Source organism: Phalangium opilio, unplaced genomic scaffold (genome assembly GCF_054372755.1).
Source record: "Phalangium opilio isolate 3A_F unplaced genomic scaffold, DU_Popi_V2 ptg000093l_1, whole genome shotgun sequence".
NCBI classification, from domain to species: Eukaryota; Metazoa; Arthropoda; class Arachnida; order Opiliones; family Phalangiidae; genus Phalangium; species Phalangium opilio.
In genome coordinates this window covers 2,074,123-2,091,529 of record NW_028324198.1, presented here as the reverse complement: position 1 = coordinate 2,091,529, position 17,407 = coordinate 2,074,123, and the positions used below count along the sequence as shown (strand labels likewise).

Here is a 17,407-nt window from a genome sequence, read left to right as displayed (position 1 = left end):
TACGAAAGACGGTTTATCATTGCACTGATAAAACCGCGTTTGGGAAAGGCACTAAGTTCTGAAATTATGTTTAATAACTTCTAGCATACGGGCCTTTCCGACGAACCGCGATAGTTTTCGTTCTCGTGAAAAGCCTCTTTCCAGGTGTTATATGAGGCGGATTAAAAGCGCCTTTCATTAATGCGCTTTTCAAACAATCTGCCTGCAACAGAGTTCTATATCTTAGCTTCTAAAATTTCTTTTGTTACAAAAGCGTGTATGGGAGGGGGTTGGATAAGCAGTTTACGTCTCTGTCGGGCGTTGCCTGCTTCCATTTCTCTATATGCCTTACAGTTTAGCGTCACACCATGAACGCTGGATCTCTAAAGGGACCGGAAAACGCCCGCCTTCCACTGTACAAACCGATTCCTCTCTAGCATAGCATTGGGGGAAGGAATGGGGGCTGTCAATTTGGGAACACTCAAGGCCATTCGGTCTTTTGTGCTTCAAAAACCTATTGAAAAAAATTTTAAATGACCTTGGCCGTACCCGTTTTTTTTTATTTATTTTTTTACAAAGCAATCGTGCTATAAAGAAAAATCTATTCCGTTTACCCAAAGAGAGTATAGGGGAGGAGTGGAAAGAGAGGAAAATCTTGTTCCTCTTTTCTACCGCGCATCTTCAATGCGCAGTACCAAGGCAATTCCGTTTGAGGCATTAAACGGTATCGTAGGTGGCGCGACTGAGCCGGAAACTCCCTCGTACCACTAGTATAATTTAGGGGGAACATTGTAATTTAGCTCATTGTAACTCTCTTTGGTTTACCAGTCCCTTTAGAGATTCAGCGTTCATGGTCACAGCACGTTACCTTCTCATAATACTGGGCAAGGCAAAAACCAATAGTAGAGCCTGAGAGAATTACAACAAGTGCTATATAAATTATAGTTTGATATGTGTCAACCCCGAATTATCACAAAGGGTGGATTAGCCTTTGATAGTAGTCACAAGTAACCTTGTAATCCCTAACGTTTTGAAATAAAAACAACCTGCTTCTTTTCGAAATGCAGGTTTTGCTTGAAAACACTTCCTCCTTTGATAATAGAAAAAGGGTTGGTGTTCAGAGGAAAATAACTTTAGAACCCCACTGTGCCTGCACTTCACATTAGTGCAAAGAGAGATAGTTCTTCTAGGTAAAATTTGCATAGGCACGGCGCGCGTTTCTTTACACCAAGACCAAGCGCAACTTCACAAAACCTTTCATAGGCGATGTTGGGACAAAATTTAGCCCCTCCCAACGACAGAAGGAAATACTCCATTTTAGTAGCAAATCCAAAACGGGGCAATGAACCCTAGTTGCTTCTTATGGATAGTTCTCAAACCCACCGAAAGGGACCAGCACTATCTGGCTATAAAATTTTGCGCAGAAAAAACAATTTACAGGGGCAGATGATAGAGCCGCAGGGTCCTTTAAGTGCGAGTGGTCCCGGGTTCAAATCCCGGACGGACCCGATTTTTGCAGAAGGAATTTAGTGACTATTTAATTGCAACTATTGACAGGGTAGTCCTATGAGTTGAGCATGATTCAGTGTCATACAGTCCCGTTGGTCTAGGGGTATGATACTCGCTTTGGGTGCGAGTAGTCCTGGGTTCATATCCCGGACGGACCCTAGTCTTTGTAGAAGGAATTTAGTGACTATTTAATCGCAACTATTGACAGGGTAGTCCTACGAGTTGAGCATGTTTCAGTTACATACATGGCCCGATGGTCTAGGGGTATGATACTCGCTTTAAGTGAGAGTGGTCCCGGGTTCAAATCCCGGACGGACCCGATTTTTGCAGAAGGAATTCAGTGACTATTTAATTGCAACTATTAACAGGGTAGTCCTATGAGTTGAGCATGATTTCGTTACATACATGGTCCGTTGGTCTAGGGGTATGATAGTCGCTTTGGGTGCGAGTGGTCCCGGGTTCAAATCCCGGACGGACCCGAGTTTTGCAGAAGTAATTTAGTGACTATTTAAAAGCAACTAGTTAAATTGTACCCTACGAGTTGAGCATGTTTCAGTTACATACATGGCCCGATGGTCTAGGGGTATGATACTCGCTTTGGGTGCGAGTGGTCCCGGGTTCAAATCCCGGACGGACCCGAGTTTTGCAGAAGAAATTTAGCGACTATTTAAATACAACTAGTTAAATTATAGGCCTATGAGTTAAGCATGTTTCAGTGTCATACAGTCCCGTTGGTCTAGGGGTATGATACTCGCTTCGGGTGTGAGTGGTCCCGGGTTCAAATCCCGGACGGACCCTAGTCTTTGTAGAAGGAATTTAATGACTAATTAAGCACAACTATTGACAGGGTAGTCCTACGAGTTGAGCATGTTTCAGTTTCATACATGGTCCGTTGGTCTAGGGGTATGATACTCGCTTTGGGTGCGAGTGGTCCCGGGTCCAAATCCCGGACGGACCCGATTTTTGCAGAAGAAATTAAGTGACTATTTAAATGCAACTACTGAAATGGTAGTCTTTGAGTCGAGCATGTTTCAGTTACATACATGGCCCGATGGTCTAGGGGTATGATACTCGCTTTGGGTGCGAGTGGTCCCGGGTTCAAATCCCGGACGGACCCTAGTCTTTGTAGAAGGAATTTAGTGACTATTTAATCGCAACTATTGACAGGGTAGTCCTACGAGTTGAGCATGTTTCAGTTACATACATGGCCCGATGGTCTAGGGGTATGATACTCGCTTTAAGTGAGAGTGGTCCCGGGTTCAAATCCCGGACGAACCCGATTTTTGCAGAAGGAATTCAGTGACTATTTAATTGCAACTATTAACAGGGTAGTCCTATGAGTTGAGCATGATTCCGTTACATACATGGTCCGTTGGTCTAGGGGTATGATACTCGCTTCGGGTGTGAGTGGTCCCGGGTTCAAATCCCGGACGGACCCTAGTCTTTGTAGAAGTAATTTAGTGACTATTTAATCGCAACTATTGACATGGTAGTCTTTGAGTCGAGCATGTTTCAGTTACATACATGGCCCGATGGTCTAGGGGTATGATACTCGCTTTGGGTGCTAGTTGTCCCGGGTTCAAATCCCGGACGGACGCGAGTTTTGCAGAAGTAATTTAGTGACTATTTAAATGCAACTAGTTAAATTGTTACCTACGAGTTGAGCATGTTTCAGTTACATACATGGCGCGATGGTCTAGGTGTATGATACTCGCTTTAAGTGAGAGTGGTCCCGGGTTCAAATCCCGGACGGACCCGATTTTTGCAGAAGGAATTCAGTGACTATTTAATTGCAACTATTAACAGGGTAGTCCTATGAGTTGAGCATGATTTCGTTACATACATGGTCCGTTGGTCTAGGGGTATGATAGTCGCTTTGGGTGCGAGTGGTCCCGGGTTCAAATCCCGGACGGACCCGAGTTTTGCAGAAGTAATTTAGTGACTATTTAAAAGCAACTAGTTAAATTGTACCCTACGAGTTGAGCATGTTTCAGTTACATACATGGCCCGATGGTCTAGGGGTATGATACTCGCTTTGGGTGCGAGTGGTCCCGGGTTCAAATCCCGGACGGACCCGAGTTTTGCAGAAGAAATTTAGCGACTATTTAAATACAACTAGTTAAATTATAGGCCTATGAGTTAAGCATGTTTCAGTGTCATACAGTCCCGTTGGTCTAGGGGTATGATACTCGCTTCGGGTGTGAGTGGTCCCGGGTTCAAATCCCGGACGGACCCTAGTCTTTGTAGAAGGAATTTAATGACTAATTAAGCACAACTATTGACAGGGTAGTCCTACGAGTTGAGCATGTTTCAGTTTCATACATGGTCCGTTGGTCTAGGGGTATGATACTCGCTTTGGGTGCGAGTGGTCCCGGGTCCAAATCCCGGACGGACCCGATTTTTGCAGAAGAAATTAAGTGACTATTTAAATGCAACTACTGAAATGGTAGTCTTTGAGTCGAGCATGTTTCAGTTACATACATGGCCCGATGGTCTAGGGGTATGATACTCGCTTTGGGTGCGAGTGGTCCCGGGTTCAAATCCCGGACGGACCCTAGTCTTTGTAGAAGGAATTTAGTGACTATTTAATCGCAACTATTGACAGGGTAGTCCTACGAGTTGAGCATGTTTCAGTTACATACATGGCCCGATGGTCTAGGGGTATGATACTCGCTTTAAGTGAGAGTGGTCCCGGGTTCAAATCCCGGACGGACCCGATTTTTGCAGAAGGAATTCAGTGACTATTTAATTGCAACTATTAACAGGGTAGTCCTATGAGTTGAGCATGATTCCGTTACATACATGGTCCGTTGGTCTAGGGGTATGATACTCGCTTCGGGTGTGAGTGGTCCCGGGTTCAAATCCCGGACGGACCCTAGTCTTTGTAGAAGTAATTTAGTGACTATTTAATCGCAACTATTGACATGGTAGTCTTTGAGTCGAGCATGTTTCAGTTACATACATGGCCCGATGGTCTAGGGGTATGATACTCGCTTTGGGTGCTAGTTGTCCCGGGTTCATATCCCGGACGGACTCGAGTTTTGCAGAAGTAATTTAGTGACTATTTAATCGCAACTATTGACAGGGTAGTCCTATGAGTTGAGCATGTTTCAGTTACATACATGGTCCGTTGGTCTAGGGGTATGATACTCGCTTCGGGTGTGAGTGGCCCCGGGTTTAAATCCCGGACGGACCCGAGTTTTTGCAGAAGTAATTTAGCGACTATTTAAATACAACTAGTTAAATTATAGGCCTATGAGTTAAGCATGTTTCAGTGTCATACAGTCCCGTTGGTCGAGGGGTATGATACTCGCTTTGGGTGCGAGTTGTCCCGGTTTCAAATCCCGGACGGACCCGATTTTTGCAGAAGGAATTTAGTGACTATTTAATTGCAACTATTGACAGGGTAGTCCTTTGAGTTGAGCATGATTCAGTTACATACATGGTCCGTTGGTCTAGGGGTATGATACTCGCTTCGGGTGTGAGTGGTCCCGGGTTCAAATCCCGGACGGACCCTAGTCTTTGTAGAAGGAATTTAGTGACTAATTAATCGCAACTATTGACAGGGTAGTCCTACGAGTTGAGCATGTTTCAGTTTCATACATGGTCCGTTGGTCTAGGGGTATGATACTCGCTTTGGGTGCGAGTGGTCCCGGGTCCAAATCCCGGACGGACCCGATTTTTGCAGAAGAAATTAAGTGACTATTTAAATGCAACTACTGAAATGGTAGTCTTTGAGTCGAGCATGTTTCGGTTACATACATGGCCCGATGGTCTAGGGGTATGATACTCGCTTTGGGTGCGAGTGGTCCCGGGTTCAAATCCCGGACGGACCCGAGTTTTACAGAAGTAATTTAGTGACTATTTAAATGCAACTACTGAAATGGTAGTCTTTGAGTCGAGCATGTTTCAGTTACATACATGTCCCGATGGTCAAGGGGTATGATACTTGCTTTGGGTGGGAGTGGTCCCGGGTTCAAATCCCGGACGGACCCGAGTTTTGCAGAAGGAATTTAGCGACTATTTAAATACAACTAGTTAAATTATAGGCCTATGAGTTAAGCATGTTTCAGTGTCATACAGTCCCGTTGGTCTAGGGGTATGATACTCGCTTTGGGTGCGATTGGTCCTGGGTTCATATCCCGGACGGACCCGAGTTTTGCAGAAGTAATTTAGTGACTATTTAAATGCAACTAGTTAAATTGTACCCTACGAGTTGAGCATGTTATAGTTTCATACTTGGTCCGTTGGTCTAGGGGTATGATACTCCCTTCGGGTGTGAGTGGTCCCGGGTTCAAATCCCGGACAGCCCCGAGTTTTTGCAGAAGTAATTTAGAGACTATTTAAATGCAACTATTGACAGGGTAGTCCTATGAGTCGAGCATGATTCAGTTACATACATGGTCCGTTGGTCTAGGGGTATGATAATCGCTTTAAGTGCGAGTGGTCCCGGGTTCAAATCCCGGACGGACCCGATTTTTGCAGAAGGAATTTAGTGACTATTTAATTGCAACTATTGACAGGGTAGTCCTATGAGTTGAGCATGATTCAGTTACATACATGGTCCGTTGGTCTAGGGGTATGATAATCGCTTCGGGTGTGAGTGGTCACGGGTTCAAATCCCGGACGGACCCGAGTTTTTGCAGAAGTAATTGACTATTTAAACACAAATAGTAAAATTGTAGGCCTATGAGTTTAGCATGTTTCAGTGTCATACAGTCCCGTTGGTCTAGGGGTATGATACTCGCTTTGGGTGCGAGTGGTCCTGGGTTCATATCCCGGACGGACCCGAGTTTTGCAGAAGTAATTTAGTGACCATTTAAATGCAACTATTGACAGGGTAGTCCTATGAGTTGAGCATGATTCAGTTACATACATGGTCCGTTGGTCTAGGGGTATGATACTCGCTTTGGGTGCGAGTGGTCCCGGGTTCAAATCCCGGACGGACCCGATTCTTGCAGAAGAAATTTAGTGACTATTTAAATGCATCTATTGACATGGTAGTCTTTGAGTCGAGCATGTTTCAGTTACATACATTGCCCGATGGTCTAGGGGTATGATACTCGCTTTGGGTGCTAGTGGTCCCGGGTTCAAATCCCTGACGGACCCGAGTTTTGCAGAAGAAATTTGGTGACTATTTAAATGCAACTAGTTAAATTGTACCCTACGAGTTGAGCATGTTTCAGTTACATACATGGCCCGATGGTCAAGGGGTATGATACTCGCTTTGGGTGGGAGTGGTCCCGGGTTCAAATCCCGGACGGACCCGAGTTTTGCAGAAGTAATTTAGCGACTATTTAAATACAACTAGTTAAATTATAGGCCTATGAGTTAAGCATGTTTCAGTATCATACTGTCCCGTTGGTCTAGGGGTGTGATACTCGCTTTGGGTGCGAGTAGTCCTGGGTTCATATCCCGGACGGACCCGATTTTTGCAGAAGGAATTTAGTGACTATTTAATTGCAACTATTGACAGGGTAGTCCTATGAGTTGAGCATGATTCAGTTACATACATGGTCCGTTGGTCTAGGGGTATGATAATCGCTTCGGGTGCGAGTGGTCACGGGTTCAAATCCCGGACGGACCCGAGTTTTTGCAGAAGTAATTGACTATTTAAACACAAATAGTAGAATTGTAGGCCTATGAGTTTAGCATGTTTCAGTGTCATACAGTCCCTTTGGTCTAGGGGTATGATACTCGCTTTGGGTGCGAGTGGTCCTGGGTTCATATCCCGGACGGACCCGAGTTTTGCAGAAGTAATTTAGCGACTATTTAAATACAACTAGTTAAATTATAGGCCTATGAGTTAAGCATGTTTCAGTATCATACAGTCCCGTTGGTCTAGGGGTGTGATACTCGCTTTGGGTGCGAGTAGTCCTGGGTTCATATCCCGGACGGACCCGATTTTTGCAGAAGGAATTTAGTGACTATTTAATTGCAACTATTGACAGGGTAGTCCTATGAGTTGAGCATGATTCAGTTACATACATGGTCCGTTGGTCTAGGGGTATGATAATCGCTTCGGGTGTGAGTGGTCACGGGTTCAAATCCCGGACGGACCCGAGTTTTTGCAGAAGTAATTGACTATTTAAACACAAATAGTAGAATTGTAGGCCTATGAGTTTAGCATGTTTCAGTGTCATACAGTCCCTTTGGTCTAGGGGTATGATACTCGCTTTGGGTGCGAGTGGTCCTGGGTTCATATCCTGGACGGACCCGAGTTTTGCAGAAGTAATTGACTATTTAAACACAAATAGTAGAATTGTAGGCCTATGAGTTTAGCATGTTTCAGTGTCATACAGTCCCTTTGGTCTAGGGGTATGATACTCGCTTTGGGTGCGAGTGGTCCTGGGTTCATATCCCGGACGGACCCGAGTTTTGCAGAAGTAATTGACTATTTAAACACAAATAGTAGAATTGTAGGCCTATGAGTTTAGCATGTTTCAGTGTCATACAGTCCCTTTGGTCTAGGGGTATGATACTCGCTTTGGGTGCGAGTGGTCCTGGGTTCATATCCCGGACGGACCCGAGTTTTGCAGAAGTAATTTAGTGATTATTTAAATGCAACTAGTTAAATTGTACCCTACACAGTGAGAAATAATGGTCTGTGAATAAACCCCAAAGGGTTTGGTCAAAGTTGTCCGAAAACCAGTCCATCAGTGGTTTAGTTTCAGTGCCTGAAGGGTTTAAGGACTATTTTATTAAACCCCTTGACGGTTTAAATTTAGAACACTCCTGGTTTGTTTATTTACCATTACAGGCTAGATATTCGACCCATGTCGGGTCTTTTGTTGATCCCTTAGTTGGTTTAAATTCAGAACGTGTATGGAACGTGTTTAAACCATAGCGGGATTAATATTAATCCCTTTGTAATCTAGTCTTAAACCCTTTATGGTAATATTTCAGAACTTTGGCGGTACGTTTTCAAACCAAAGCGGGTTTAGAACTTTACCGTTTTCAATCTAGTCTTAAACCCTTTATGGTTATAGTTCAGAACTTTGTGGGTACGTTTTCAAACCAAAGCGGGTTTAGAACTTTACCTTTTCCAACCTAGTGTTAAACCCTTTATGGTTTAAAGTCAGAGCATAACGGGTACGTTTTCAGAAGAAAGCAGGTTTAGAACCTTGCCTTTTTCAATCTACTCTTAAACCCTTTATGGTTATAGTACAGAACTTTGTCGGTACGTTTTCAAATCAAAGAGGGTTTAGAACTTTACCGTTTTGTATCTAGTGGTAAACCCTTCATCGTTATAGTTTAGAACTTTGTCGGTAGGCTCTTAAACCAAAGCAGGTTTAGAACCTTACCTTTTTCAATCTACTGTTAAACCCTTTATGGTTATAGTTCAGAACTATGTCGGTACGTTTCCAAACCAAAGCAGGTTTAGAACCTTAGCACAGCAGGTTTAATATTTTTCCCATTCCCATCTAGTCCAAAACCCATTATGGTATTGATACAGAACCTAACCCGTACATTTTTAAACCAATGCGGGTTTAATATTAAAGTTTTCAGAGATAAATAATGCTAGGTTTAATAATAAACAGTTTTAATTCCAAAAAAACGAAAAGATAATTTCAACGCAGTTACAAAAAAAAGGGTAGCATCCTTCTTCTAGTGAATTTCTTCTTCGACTAAAAAAAGTCCCCGTTCCCGCGTTTTCTGTATTCAATACAACAAAGCCCAAAAAAAAAGAGAGAGGACCCTCTGTAGAGGTAATGTTACTATGGATGGAAAAAAACCGAACTGCGCTTATAATAGGAGAGGAGTTCGAAACTTTCAAAAAACAAGCTGGGTTTTTCTGCACTCCCGGGCCATGAGCTTGCTCATAACCAATTTAATTCATTCTTAAACTTAATCGTTAGCTTCTAATAAACACAACATCTTAATAGCTCTTCTAATAATCATTCCCGAGGGTAATTTCAAGGAGCACGATCGAATACGTCCGTCGCGACCAACATGAACTTCAAGGACCCGCGCGAGCCTCCACTGTTGCCTAGCTAACTTCTCGTCTGAGATGAGAACTACATCTCCCGACCGAATTTCACGACCCGTTTTCACGCGATGAACTTCATGAGCTGTCTTCAACTCGAGCAGGTACTCATGATTCCACCTCTGCCATAAGCGATTCAGGATCGTCTGTTGGTATTTCCATCGTTTACGCAAGTCACTGGATCTGTTGTCTAAGATCGTAGAAGGTTGAGGAATAGAGGTCAATCGTCTTCCAATAAGGAAATTCCCAGGTGTGAGAGGTTCCGGATCAGTAGAATCGTCATTCAAATAGGTGATTGGTCTACTATTGATAGTTGCCTCGGTTTCTGTCAACACCGTTACCATTTCTTCAAAGTTGAGGAAAGCATTCCCCAAAGTCTTCTTCAAAGCCATTTTGACAGATTTAACAAGACGCTCGTAAAATCCCCCATACCAGGGCGCTCGTTCATTGATAAATTTCCACTGGACACCCCGTGACCCTAGAAATTCTCCAATCTTCTTTTTGTTTAAATGCTTCCAAACGGCTATTAGCTCTCGGTTTGCCTTCTGGAATGTTTTGGCATTGTCCGAATATATCGTGTGGATCAGACCTCTTCTGGACACAAACCGTCTAAATGCCAGCAGGAAACATTCCGTGGATAAATTGGAAACCAACTCTAAATGTATGGCTCTCGTGGTTCCACAGGTGAACAAGGCTATGTACGCCTTCTCTCCCTTTCCTTCTAATCCTTTAATGTAAATAGGACCCGCGAAATCGACCCCGGTTATCATAAAGGGCGAGGATTCTTTAACTCTGTCTTTGGGGAGGGGAGCCCATTCTACGTCCATCGGTTTTACTCCCCACTTCTTGCAAATGAGACAATCACGTAGGACCCTTTTTGGGGTCTGTCTGGCCTTCGGTACCCAATACATTTCCCTCAGCTGCGTGAGGGTGGCGGCTGTACCCGTATGCATGACTTCTTGGTGGGCATGCATAATAATCATGTGGGTAAATCGGTGGTCGTTCGGGAGAAGAATAGGATGCTTGGTCTCGAAGGAGAATTCGGACTCTTGCAGTCTTCCTCCTATTCGTATGACGTCATCCTCGTCTAGAAAGGGTTTCCATTGCGCGATTTTTGATTTCAGTGGTAGTTCTTCCTTATTTTTAATTGCAAGATACTCTTCTTCAAAGTTTTCCCTCTGGACTAATTTGATCCAATAGAGTTTGGCTTGCCACAATTCTTCTGTGGTCAAAAAATCGCTTTTTGTTTTATTCTTCATAGCGGTAGGAGTGTAACGCTTTACCCATGCCGTTACTCTGACCAATTTTCGTACTTCTTCGTATTTATTTAGGTTGAGTAGGGGTTCTGATTTCGTTTTGACTCCTACATAGTTTTCGGCTATTGTTTGCCGTGTAACTCTTCTTTCTTCATCTATTTTCTCTTGATCGGGTTCTATAGATTCCTTTAACCAGAATTCTCTTGCTTGACTTAACCAAGAAGGTCCGTGCCACCAGGTGGTGTTATCTTGAAGTCTTCCTATTCCTTGTCCCCTACTTAACACATCAGCGGGGTTTTCCTTCCCTGTACAGTGGTTCCAAGAGTGGGGTTCCGTCAACGTTTGAATCTCTGAGACTCGGTTGGAAACGAATGGTTTCCAGTCTTCAGGAGAACCCCGTATCCAACTGATGGTTATGGTGGAATCGCTCCAGTAGTAGATATCGGCTTCTTGTATAGTAAACATCTTCCTCAACCGAGTGGTCAATCGCGCGCCGATTAATGCCCCAAGCAATTCTAATCGGGGTAGAGTCACCTTCTTAATTGGCGCTACTCGTGTCTTCGAGGCCACCATAGAGACGTGTATCTTCCCTGTCTCGGTTACGTATCGAACATACAAGACAGCCCCGTAGGCCCTCTCGCTGGCGTCCGAAAAACAATGTAATTGGCATTGTACTACTTCCTCGTCTCTATTGGGCCCGTAAAATCTAGGAATAGTTATTTTCCCCATATTCTCCAAGTCTGCGCACCATTCATGCCATTCCTGGGCTAATTCTTCCGGTAAAGGATCATCCCAATCGACTCCCCTTTGCCAGATTCTTTGGAAAAGCATCTTGATTTTCACGACAAAGGGCGAAATCAGACCCAAGGGATCAAATAACTTGGCTGATATTTTCAGTACGCTGCGCTTCGTATCTTCGAGGGTGGGTAATGATTGGATTATACCAAAAACTTCATAACTAAAGTCGTCTGTTGCTGGATTCCACGGAAGTCCCAGTACTTTTCTGATAGGGCTATCTTCTAGTGACGAAACGTCAAATTCTTCCATCCTTAAGCGTTCGCGTAATCTCGAGGAGTTAGTCTGAAATTTCCTTAAATTCATTTTCGCCGCTTGGAAAATTTCTCTTGCTTCTTTGGCTATTGTATAAGCCTTCTCCTCGCTTTCTTCTCCCGATAATAAATCATCCGCAAACGTATCTCGGCCAATTACCTGGCTGGTTTCAGGGTACTGATTGGAGTACTTTCCTGCATGGTATCGTATAGTCTTCGCCAGTAAAAATGGGCTGGCTGAGACTCCAAAAAGCACGCGCGTGAATCGCAATTCTATAATCTTCCATGGTCCCTCCAACTCAACGGGTTCTTGGAACCACAGGAATCTGACAGCATTCCTATCTTCGTTGTGAATCTTGATTTGAAGGAAGGCCTTCTCGATGTCCGCTGTGATTACAACACGATGTAACCGGAACTTAACCAGTACGTCCAAGAGGTCTGGGTTAAGGTGAGGGCCTGTGGGGACACATTCATTTAGGGAAGCTTTTCCCCTTTCACGGGCTGAGCCGTCAAAGACAATCCTGACCTTCGTAGTTTCTCTTTCCATGTCAACTACCGGCCTATGAGGTAGGTAGCTAATCGGCCCTTCTTCTGACTTCTCAAAAACTGGCTCCACAATGCCTTCCTCTAAATAATAGTTGAAGGTTTTCCGGTATTCGAAGAAAAGCTCTGGGTTATTCTTGAATTGTGGTATCAGGTTGAGAAGTCTGCGCTTAGAGGCCAAATAATTGAGAGATAATTCTTCTTGGGGTTTTGACCACGGAAGCTTTACGCAGTAACGCCCGTCTTCTATCTGGACAGATTCATTAAAAACCTTGATCGCTTCTTCATCCATGGGTTTTGCTTCTGTACTCGGGTCTCGGATTCCCATTGATTCTAATTCCCAGAATCTTCTTAATTCTCTGGAAATTTCTTCTTGTTCTGGAATTTCAATACCGATGGAGTTAACACAAACTGTGCCAATTCCAACTTGGTTATCTTGATTGGAGATTTCCATCGGTCCTTGTACAATCCAACCGAAAGTACTCTCTAAAGCGGTTAATCCGTTTCCGTTTAATTTCTCGATTCGTCCAGTTATGACTCTCCAATAGAAATCAGATCCAATTAGAATTGATAGTCCTTCTTCTCTAGTCTTGTGGTAATTGGGACTATCGGCCATGGGTAGATTTTTATTCTCAAGCGCCTTCTTTATTTCTTCCCCAGGAACGTTGAACACTGCTGTGTTAATCGTGGGGGTTTCCAGGGCTACAACCTTTATCCATTTGTTTGCGTCCCTTAAGATGCGTAAGACAACTTCCACCTTTTTGCATCTAACCCTTTTTGCCTCCTTCCCTCCGAAAGTGTGTAACTCTAGGTCAATTTCTCCCACTACCGGAAGATCCAATTTTCTTGATAACGTTTCTAGAATGAACGTCCGGTGACTTCCGCTGTCAATCAAGAGTCTTACTTCTTGAGGTTGTGATCCCCCCTCCGCTTTCGCCTTAGCCGTTTGCAAGAGAACGGAGGAGGACCATTCTCCCTCGTTCGAACCGACGGCATTGTTAGCCGTTTCGTTGCCTACGGAATTGGGGGTGGTTTCCCCTTTTTTCTCTCCTTCTGAATCTTCACATACAGCCGTGTGATGCCTTCTTTCGCATTTCTCGCATTTTAATTTTACCTTACAAGTTCTCGCTAGGTGGCGTCCGCTGACGCATACGTAGCAACGGCCCAATTTTCTCAAGATTCCCTTCCTTTCTTCGACTTCTGTTACCTTCGGACAGGCTTCGCTCTTGTGATTTCTTTGACAAAAGAGACACGCGGACTCCGTGCTTGTAGTTAAGCTAGCGGCTGAGAACCGGTTTGGTTGTTTATTTCCATACTCGGTTCGTGTTGGCTCCGAACGTTTCCAATTTGAATTTCCCGCGCTGCTAAATTTTTGCCTTTGGGGCTGCGGGTCGCCTTTCTTGGTTCCTCCTTCATTAGCTTTAGTTAAGGCGTCCGGGCTTTTAAACGATCGCGCTCGTTCCCTACTCTGTACCTCTTTCCTTAAGAATTCCAGTAAACATAGCAAATCTAGGCTACTGTCGTTGTCGTATCTTCGTGTGTACTCCAAACTAATGTCCTCTGGTAATTTATCCAAAAGCATTGGACATAAAATAGTTCCGTAATTCTTCGATTCGGCTACTCCTAACGATTGCAAGCTTTTCACCTCCACTTCACACTTATCAAAAAATCTTCTCAGCCCCGTCACATCTCTCGGATTTTCAATCGACTCCAAATGCCTTAAATTATTGATATGAGTTCTCACTCTAGATTCCTTGCTTCCGAAACGGCCCTTTAATAAGTCAATAGCGTGATAGTAATTTTCTTCACCTAAATCTAGGCCTCTAATGACGTTTGCCGCGATTCCCTCCAGATACGATCTGAGGTAGCAAAACTTGTTAACTGGATGCAGTCCTTCATTGTTGTGAATTGCTACCTCATATAAGAACCAAAAATTTGTCCATTTATCTTCGTCACCATCAAATTTAGGTATTTCGAGTTTCGGAAGGTTTGTGACTTGGTTCAAATTTACTAGGCTATTTGTGACGTGACGGCTCTCTTCTTGTGGGGGTATTGGTTGATTTTGATTTGATACGAAAGGTGGTGTATTTACCGTCAATGGGAAAGTAGTTTGGATGGGATTTGATATCACGTTGCTTTGTCCTGTTTGGATGATTGTTGAATCTGACTGAGCAGCTGATAAGGAGTCTTGGGTCGGTTTAAGGAATTCTTCTATCTTGTATGTAGCAATTAAAATTGCTTCTTGAACTTCTTCGGATTTATAGATGTCTTCCTCCATGTCTTCAACATCTATCGAGTTTTGGATATATTCGTCCATTTCTACGAGGGCTTTTCCTTTCTCCTTTATTTGTTGAAGCCATGCTCGTAATTTTTCTTTGTCCGGCCCGTTTGGTTGATCCCTTTCGTCCTTGAATTTATTTAAAATTCTTGTAACTTGCCCCCTGGCCGCGGCTCTCTTCTTTGCTAATCGTTTGAGTCCTTCATCTTCATAAAATTGTTCTTGGTTATTCTGTTTATCCGCCATAGTACCTTCTTGTGTTTATTCTCGTTCAAAAGGTATCCTAATTAAGTCGCGCCTTCGTTCGTTTTAAATATATTTAATTACGCAATTTAATTCCGCCTAATCTAAAGGATATCCCCGAGTTTTCTGCACCATAAAGTTTTCAGAGATAAATAATGCTAGGTTTAATAATAAACAGTTTTAATTCCAAAAAAACGAAAAGATAATTTCAATGCGTTTACAAAAAAAAGGGTAGCATCCTTCTTCTACTGAATTTCTTCTTCGACTAAAAAAAGTCCCCGTTCCCGCGTTTTCTGTATTCAATACAACAAAGCCAAAAAAAAAGAGAGAGGACCCTCTGTAGAGGTAATGTTACTATGGATGGAAAAAAACCGAACTGCGCTTATAATAGGAGAGAAGTTCGAAACTTTCAAAAAACAAGCTGGGTTTTTCTGCAAATATCGAACCCATTGCATTATTTTCACACACCCTTTAATAATATTAATTGTCCGGGGAAATAAAAAAAATAAACATTATAATTATTTTCTCTCGGAAACTTTTCACATTATCCTGATAACTAGCTCCGAAATGTAGATATTCAATTAAGTTTAGAAAAATTACAGAAATTATGTTTCAAGAGGAAATTTATTTTGATTTCTACCATTCATATTTACTGAAATTTACAGTTACAGTTTAAGTATTCACTTTCCTGGCTAGAAAAAACAAGGTGAAGATGTGAATTTTGATTTGTTTTTGCACTGCGAATCATTTTAGTGAAATTTTTTAGGAAGTTCATTTTTTGAGAGTTGTTATGAGTCTTTTAAGTGGCGCAGCACATTTCGTCAAGTTTAATTCCAAAAAGCACGATTCAATAAAACTATAAGTTTTAAATAATTCATCTGGGTATTGAATCCAATAGCTTGCGATGAGTATCATCATTGCAGTCGGAAAGTCGGAAGCCTCAGCCACTTTGGTACGATCAATGTACAGTTCGTAGTCTGTATTTATTAGAATCTTGCTTCCCGAAAAAACAAGGACTGGCGTTTTCGGGTATCGGGAAGAGTCGCCATTGGGGAAAAAAAACTTTTCATGGTTTTCCTTAAATCTGGTGGGAATTTGCAAAATTTAAAGTGACCTCTTGAGACCTATAAGAATTATATAAAAACGTCTTGGTTTGGACCAAGGCCGAAAAAACAAACGATATGTGTAAGGTTTATCAATTGACTGAAGTTTCAGATATTGAAATTTTTTCTAGTTATTTTTATACACTCAATCCTTAATCAATATTTAATTCAATCAACTGATTTTACTGTTAATCGACCTAGTCCCTCTAAATTAATTGAAAAAATTACATATCTACGCTTTTTCAAGAACAATTACATTTTCCGAAAACATTTTATCATGAAATTAATTTATCATCTTGAGGATACAGTATTGAATATTTGAAAGGTTCTACTGGATGTCTAAAAAAAGCAAGCGAACTTTGGCATAACTTGAATGGAAAATGTAAATATTTGATCGTGGATGTCAAACAAGGGTGTTGCGCGAATTCTTACATTTAATTTCGTATATCGAAATGCTACATTTCTATTGTCGCCTCTTTGATGGTAAAGTTGCACTGGAACTTCCTTTTCCGTACTTAAGAATTTCTTGGTCATAACTCAGTCTATGGTAATATTGGCTGAGCGTGTTGCGACAGCTCAGATGACCCATACACTGAAACCACTGGTGATTATAAAATGCCATATATTGGGAAAATAGAGGAAGGGAGGGGGTGTCGGAGTTAAATGTGACCTTCTTGGCATAACTAGTAATGAATGATGTGTTTAACCATATTATTTCCGCGGGAAATGAATATAACAAATCTGAGAAGTATTTCTGTTCATGTGATCTTTACCCTTTACTACACAGGATAAACTTTGTTGCTTTGTCTTAAGTAGACGACATTCACTCTAAACGACAGTCTTATCAACAACTTAAAACAGATTTAAACTTCTTTTGGTGCAAACTTGAAAATTTGTCAAGCCAGCAACAATTAAAACTATGTCGGTCAAGATGCTCACAAGTTAGTGAGCATCGACACGAAATCCCTTCAAAATAATTAATTTCATGATAAAATGTTTTCGGAAAATGTAATTGTTCTTGAAAAAGCGTAGATATGTAATTTTTTCAATTAATTTAGAGGGACTAGGTCGATTAACAGTAAAATCAGTTGATTGAATTAAATATTGATTAAGGATTGAGTGTATAAAAATAACTAGAAAAAATTTCAATATCTGAAACTTCAGTCAATTGATAAACCTTACACATATCGTTTGTTTTTTCGGCCTTGGTCCAAACCAAGACGTTTTTATATAATATCTGTCGCTTCAGTCTTAATGTAATTAAATTTTGAGTAATTATGTTTTCTTTACCGCTTATTATTATGTCCAATTACGATGGTCAAAAAATGTATCTAGGCGGACGAGATAACCACTACACTACACATACCAGGTAATACTGAGATTCCGAGGAGATCTAGCTTATTATTGTGTCCAATAACGATAGTCAAGTCATGTATCTACCAGGGCTCGAACCTGGGACC

At 42.2% G+C, this 17,407-nt stretch overlaps 2 protein-coding genes and 6 non-coding genes across 8 annotated transcripts; 6 read left to right on the top strand and 2 right to left on the bottom strand.

Moving 5' to 3' along the window:
- Positions 1-2,854: 2,854 nt before the first annotated feature.
- On the top strand, positions 2,855-2,926 carry TRNAP-CGG (transfer RNA proline (anticodon CGG)). The gene has a single exon. It is a non-coding gene; the product is annotated as a tRNA-Pro (tRNA).
- Positions 2,927-4,292: 1,366 nt separating this feature from the next.
- TRNAP-CGG (transfer RNA proline (anticodon CGG)) lies at positions 4,293-4,364 on the top strand. Its single transcript has one exon. It is a non-coding gene; the product is annotated as a tRNA-Pro (tRNA).
- A 248-nt stretch (positions 4,365-4,612) lies between these two features.
- Positions 4,613-4,684, top strand: TRNAP-CGG (transfer RNA proline (anticodon CGG)). Its single transcript has one exon. It is a non-coding gene; the product is annotated as a tRNA-Pro (tRNA).
- Positions 4,685-4,932: 248 nt separating this feature from the next.
- On the top strand, positions 4,933-5,004 carry TRNAP-CGG (transfer RNA proline (anticodon CGG)). The gene has a single exon. It is a non-coding gene; the product is annotated as a tRNA-Pro (tRNA).
- Positions 5,005-6,366: 1,362 nt separating this feature from the next.
- Positions 6,367-6,438, top strand: TRNAP-UGG (transfer RNA proline (anticodon UGG)). Its single transcript has one exon. It is a non-coding gene; the product is annotated as a tRNA-Pro (tRNA).
- A 565-nt stretch (positions 6,439-7,003) lies between these two features.
- On the top strand, positions 7,004-7,075 carry TRNAP-CGG (transfer RNA proline (anticodon CGG)). The gene has a single exon. It is a non-coding gene; the product is annotated as a tRNA-Pro (tRNA).
- A 2,261-nt stretch (positions 7,076-9,336) lies between these two features.
- LOC149640201 (uncharacterized) lies at positions 9,337-12,116 on the bottom strand. Its single transcript, XM_089850670.1, has 2 exons — positions 12,080-12,116; positions 9,337-11,975 (listed from the first exon to the last, which is right to left on the bottom strand). The coding sequence occupies exons 1-2, from the start codon at positions 12,114-12,116 to the stop codon at positions 9,337-9,339; spliced, it is 2,676 nt and encodes an 891-aa protein (XP_089706796.1).
- A 28-nt stretch (positions 12,117-12,144) lies between these two features.
- On the bottom strand, positions 12,145-15,149 carry LOC149640200 (uncharacterized). Its single transcript, XM_089850665.1, has 2 exons — positions 12,307-15,149; positions 12,145-12,236 (listed from the first exon to the last, which is right to left on the bottom strand). The coding sequence occupies exons 1-2, from the start codon at positions 14,845-14,847 to the stop codon at positions 12,174-12,176; spliced, it is 2,604 nt and encodes an 867-aa protein (XP_089706791.1). The 5' UTR covers positions 14,848-15,149; the 3' UTR covers positions 12,145-12,173.
- Positions 15,150-17,407: the final 2,258 nt, after the last annotated feature.

Coding starts and splice junctions, on each gene's coding strand:
- LOC149640201 (XM_089850670.1), bottom strand. CDS start 12,116: ATGCTGTCAGATTCCTGTGGTTCCAAGAACCCGTTGA. Junction 11,976..12,079: donor TGGTTCCAAGAACCCGTTGA/GTTGGAGGGACC, acceptor GATACCATGCAG/GAAAGTACTCCAATCAGTAC.
- LOC149640200 (XM_089850665.1), bottom strand. CDS start 14,847: ATGGCGGATAAACAGAATAACCAAGAACAATTTTATGAAGATGAAGGA. Junction 12,237..12,306: donor TGGAAAGAGAAACTACGAAG/GTCAGGATTGTC, acceptor GTGTCCCCACAG/GCCCTCACCTTAACCCAGAC.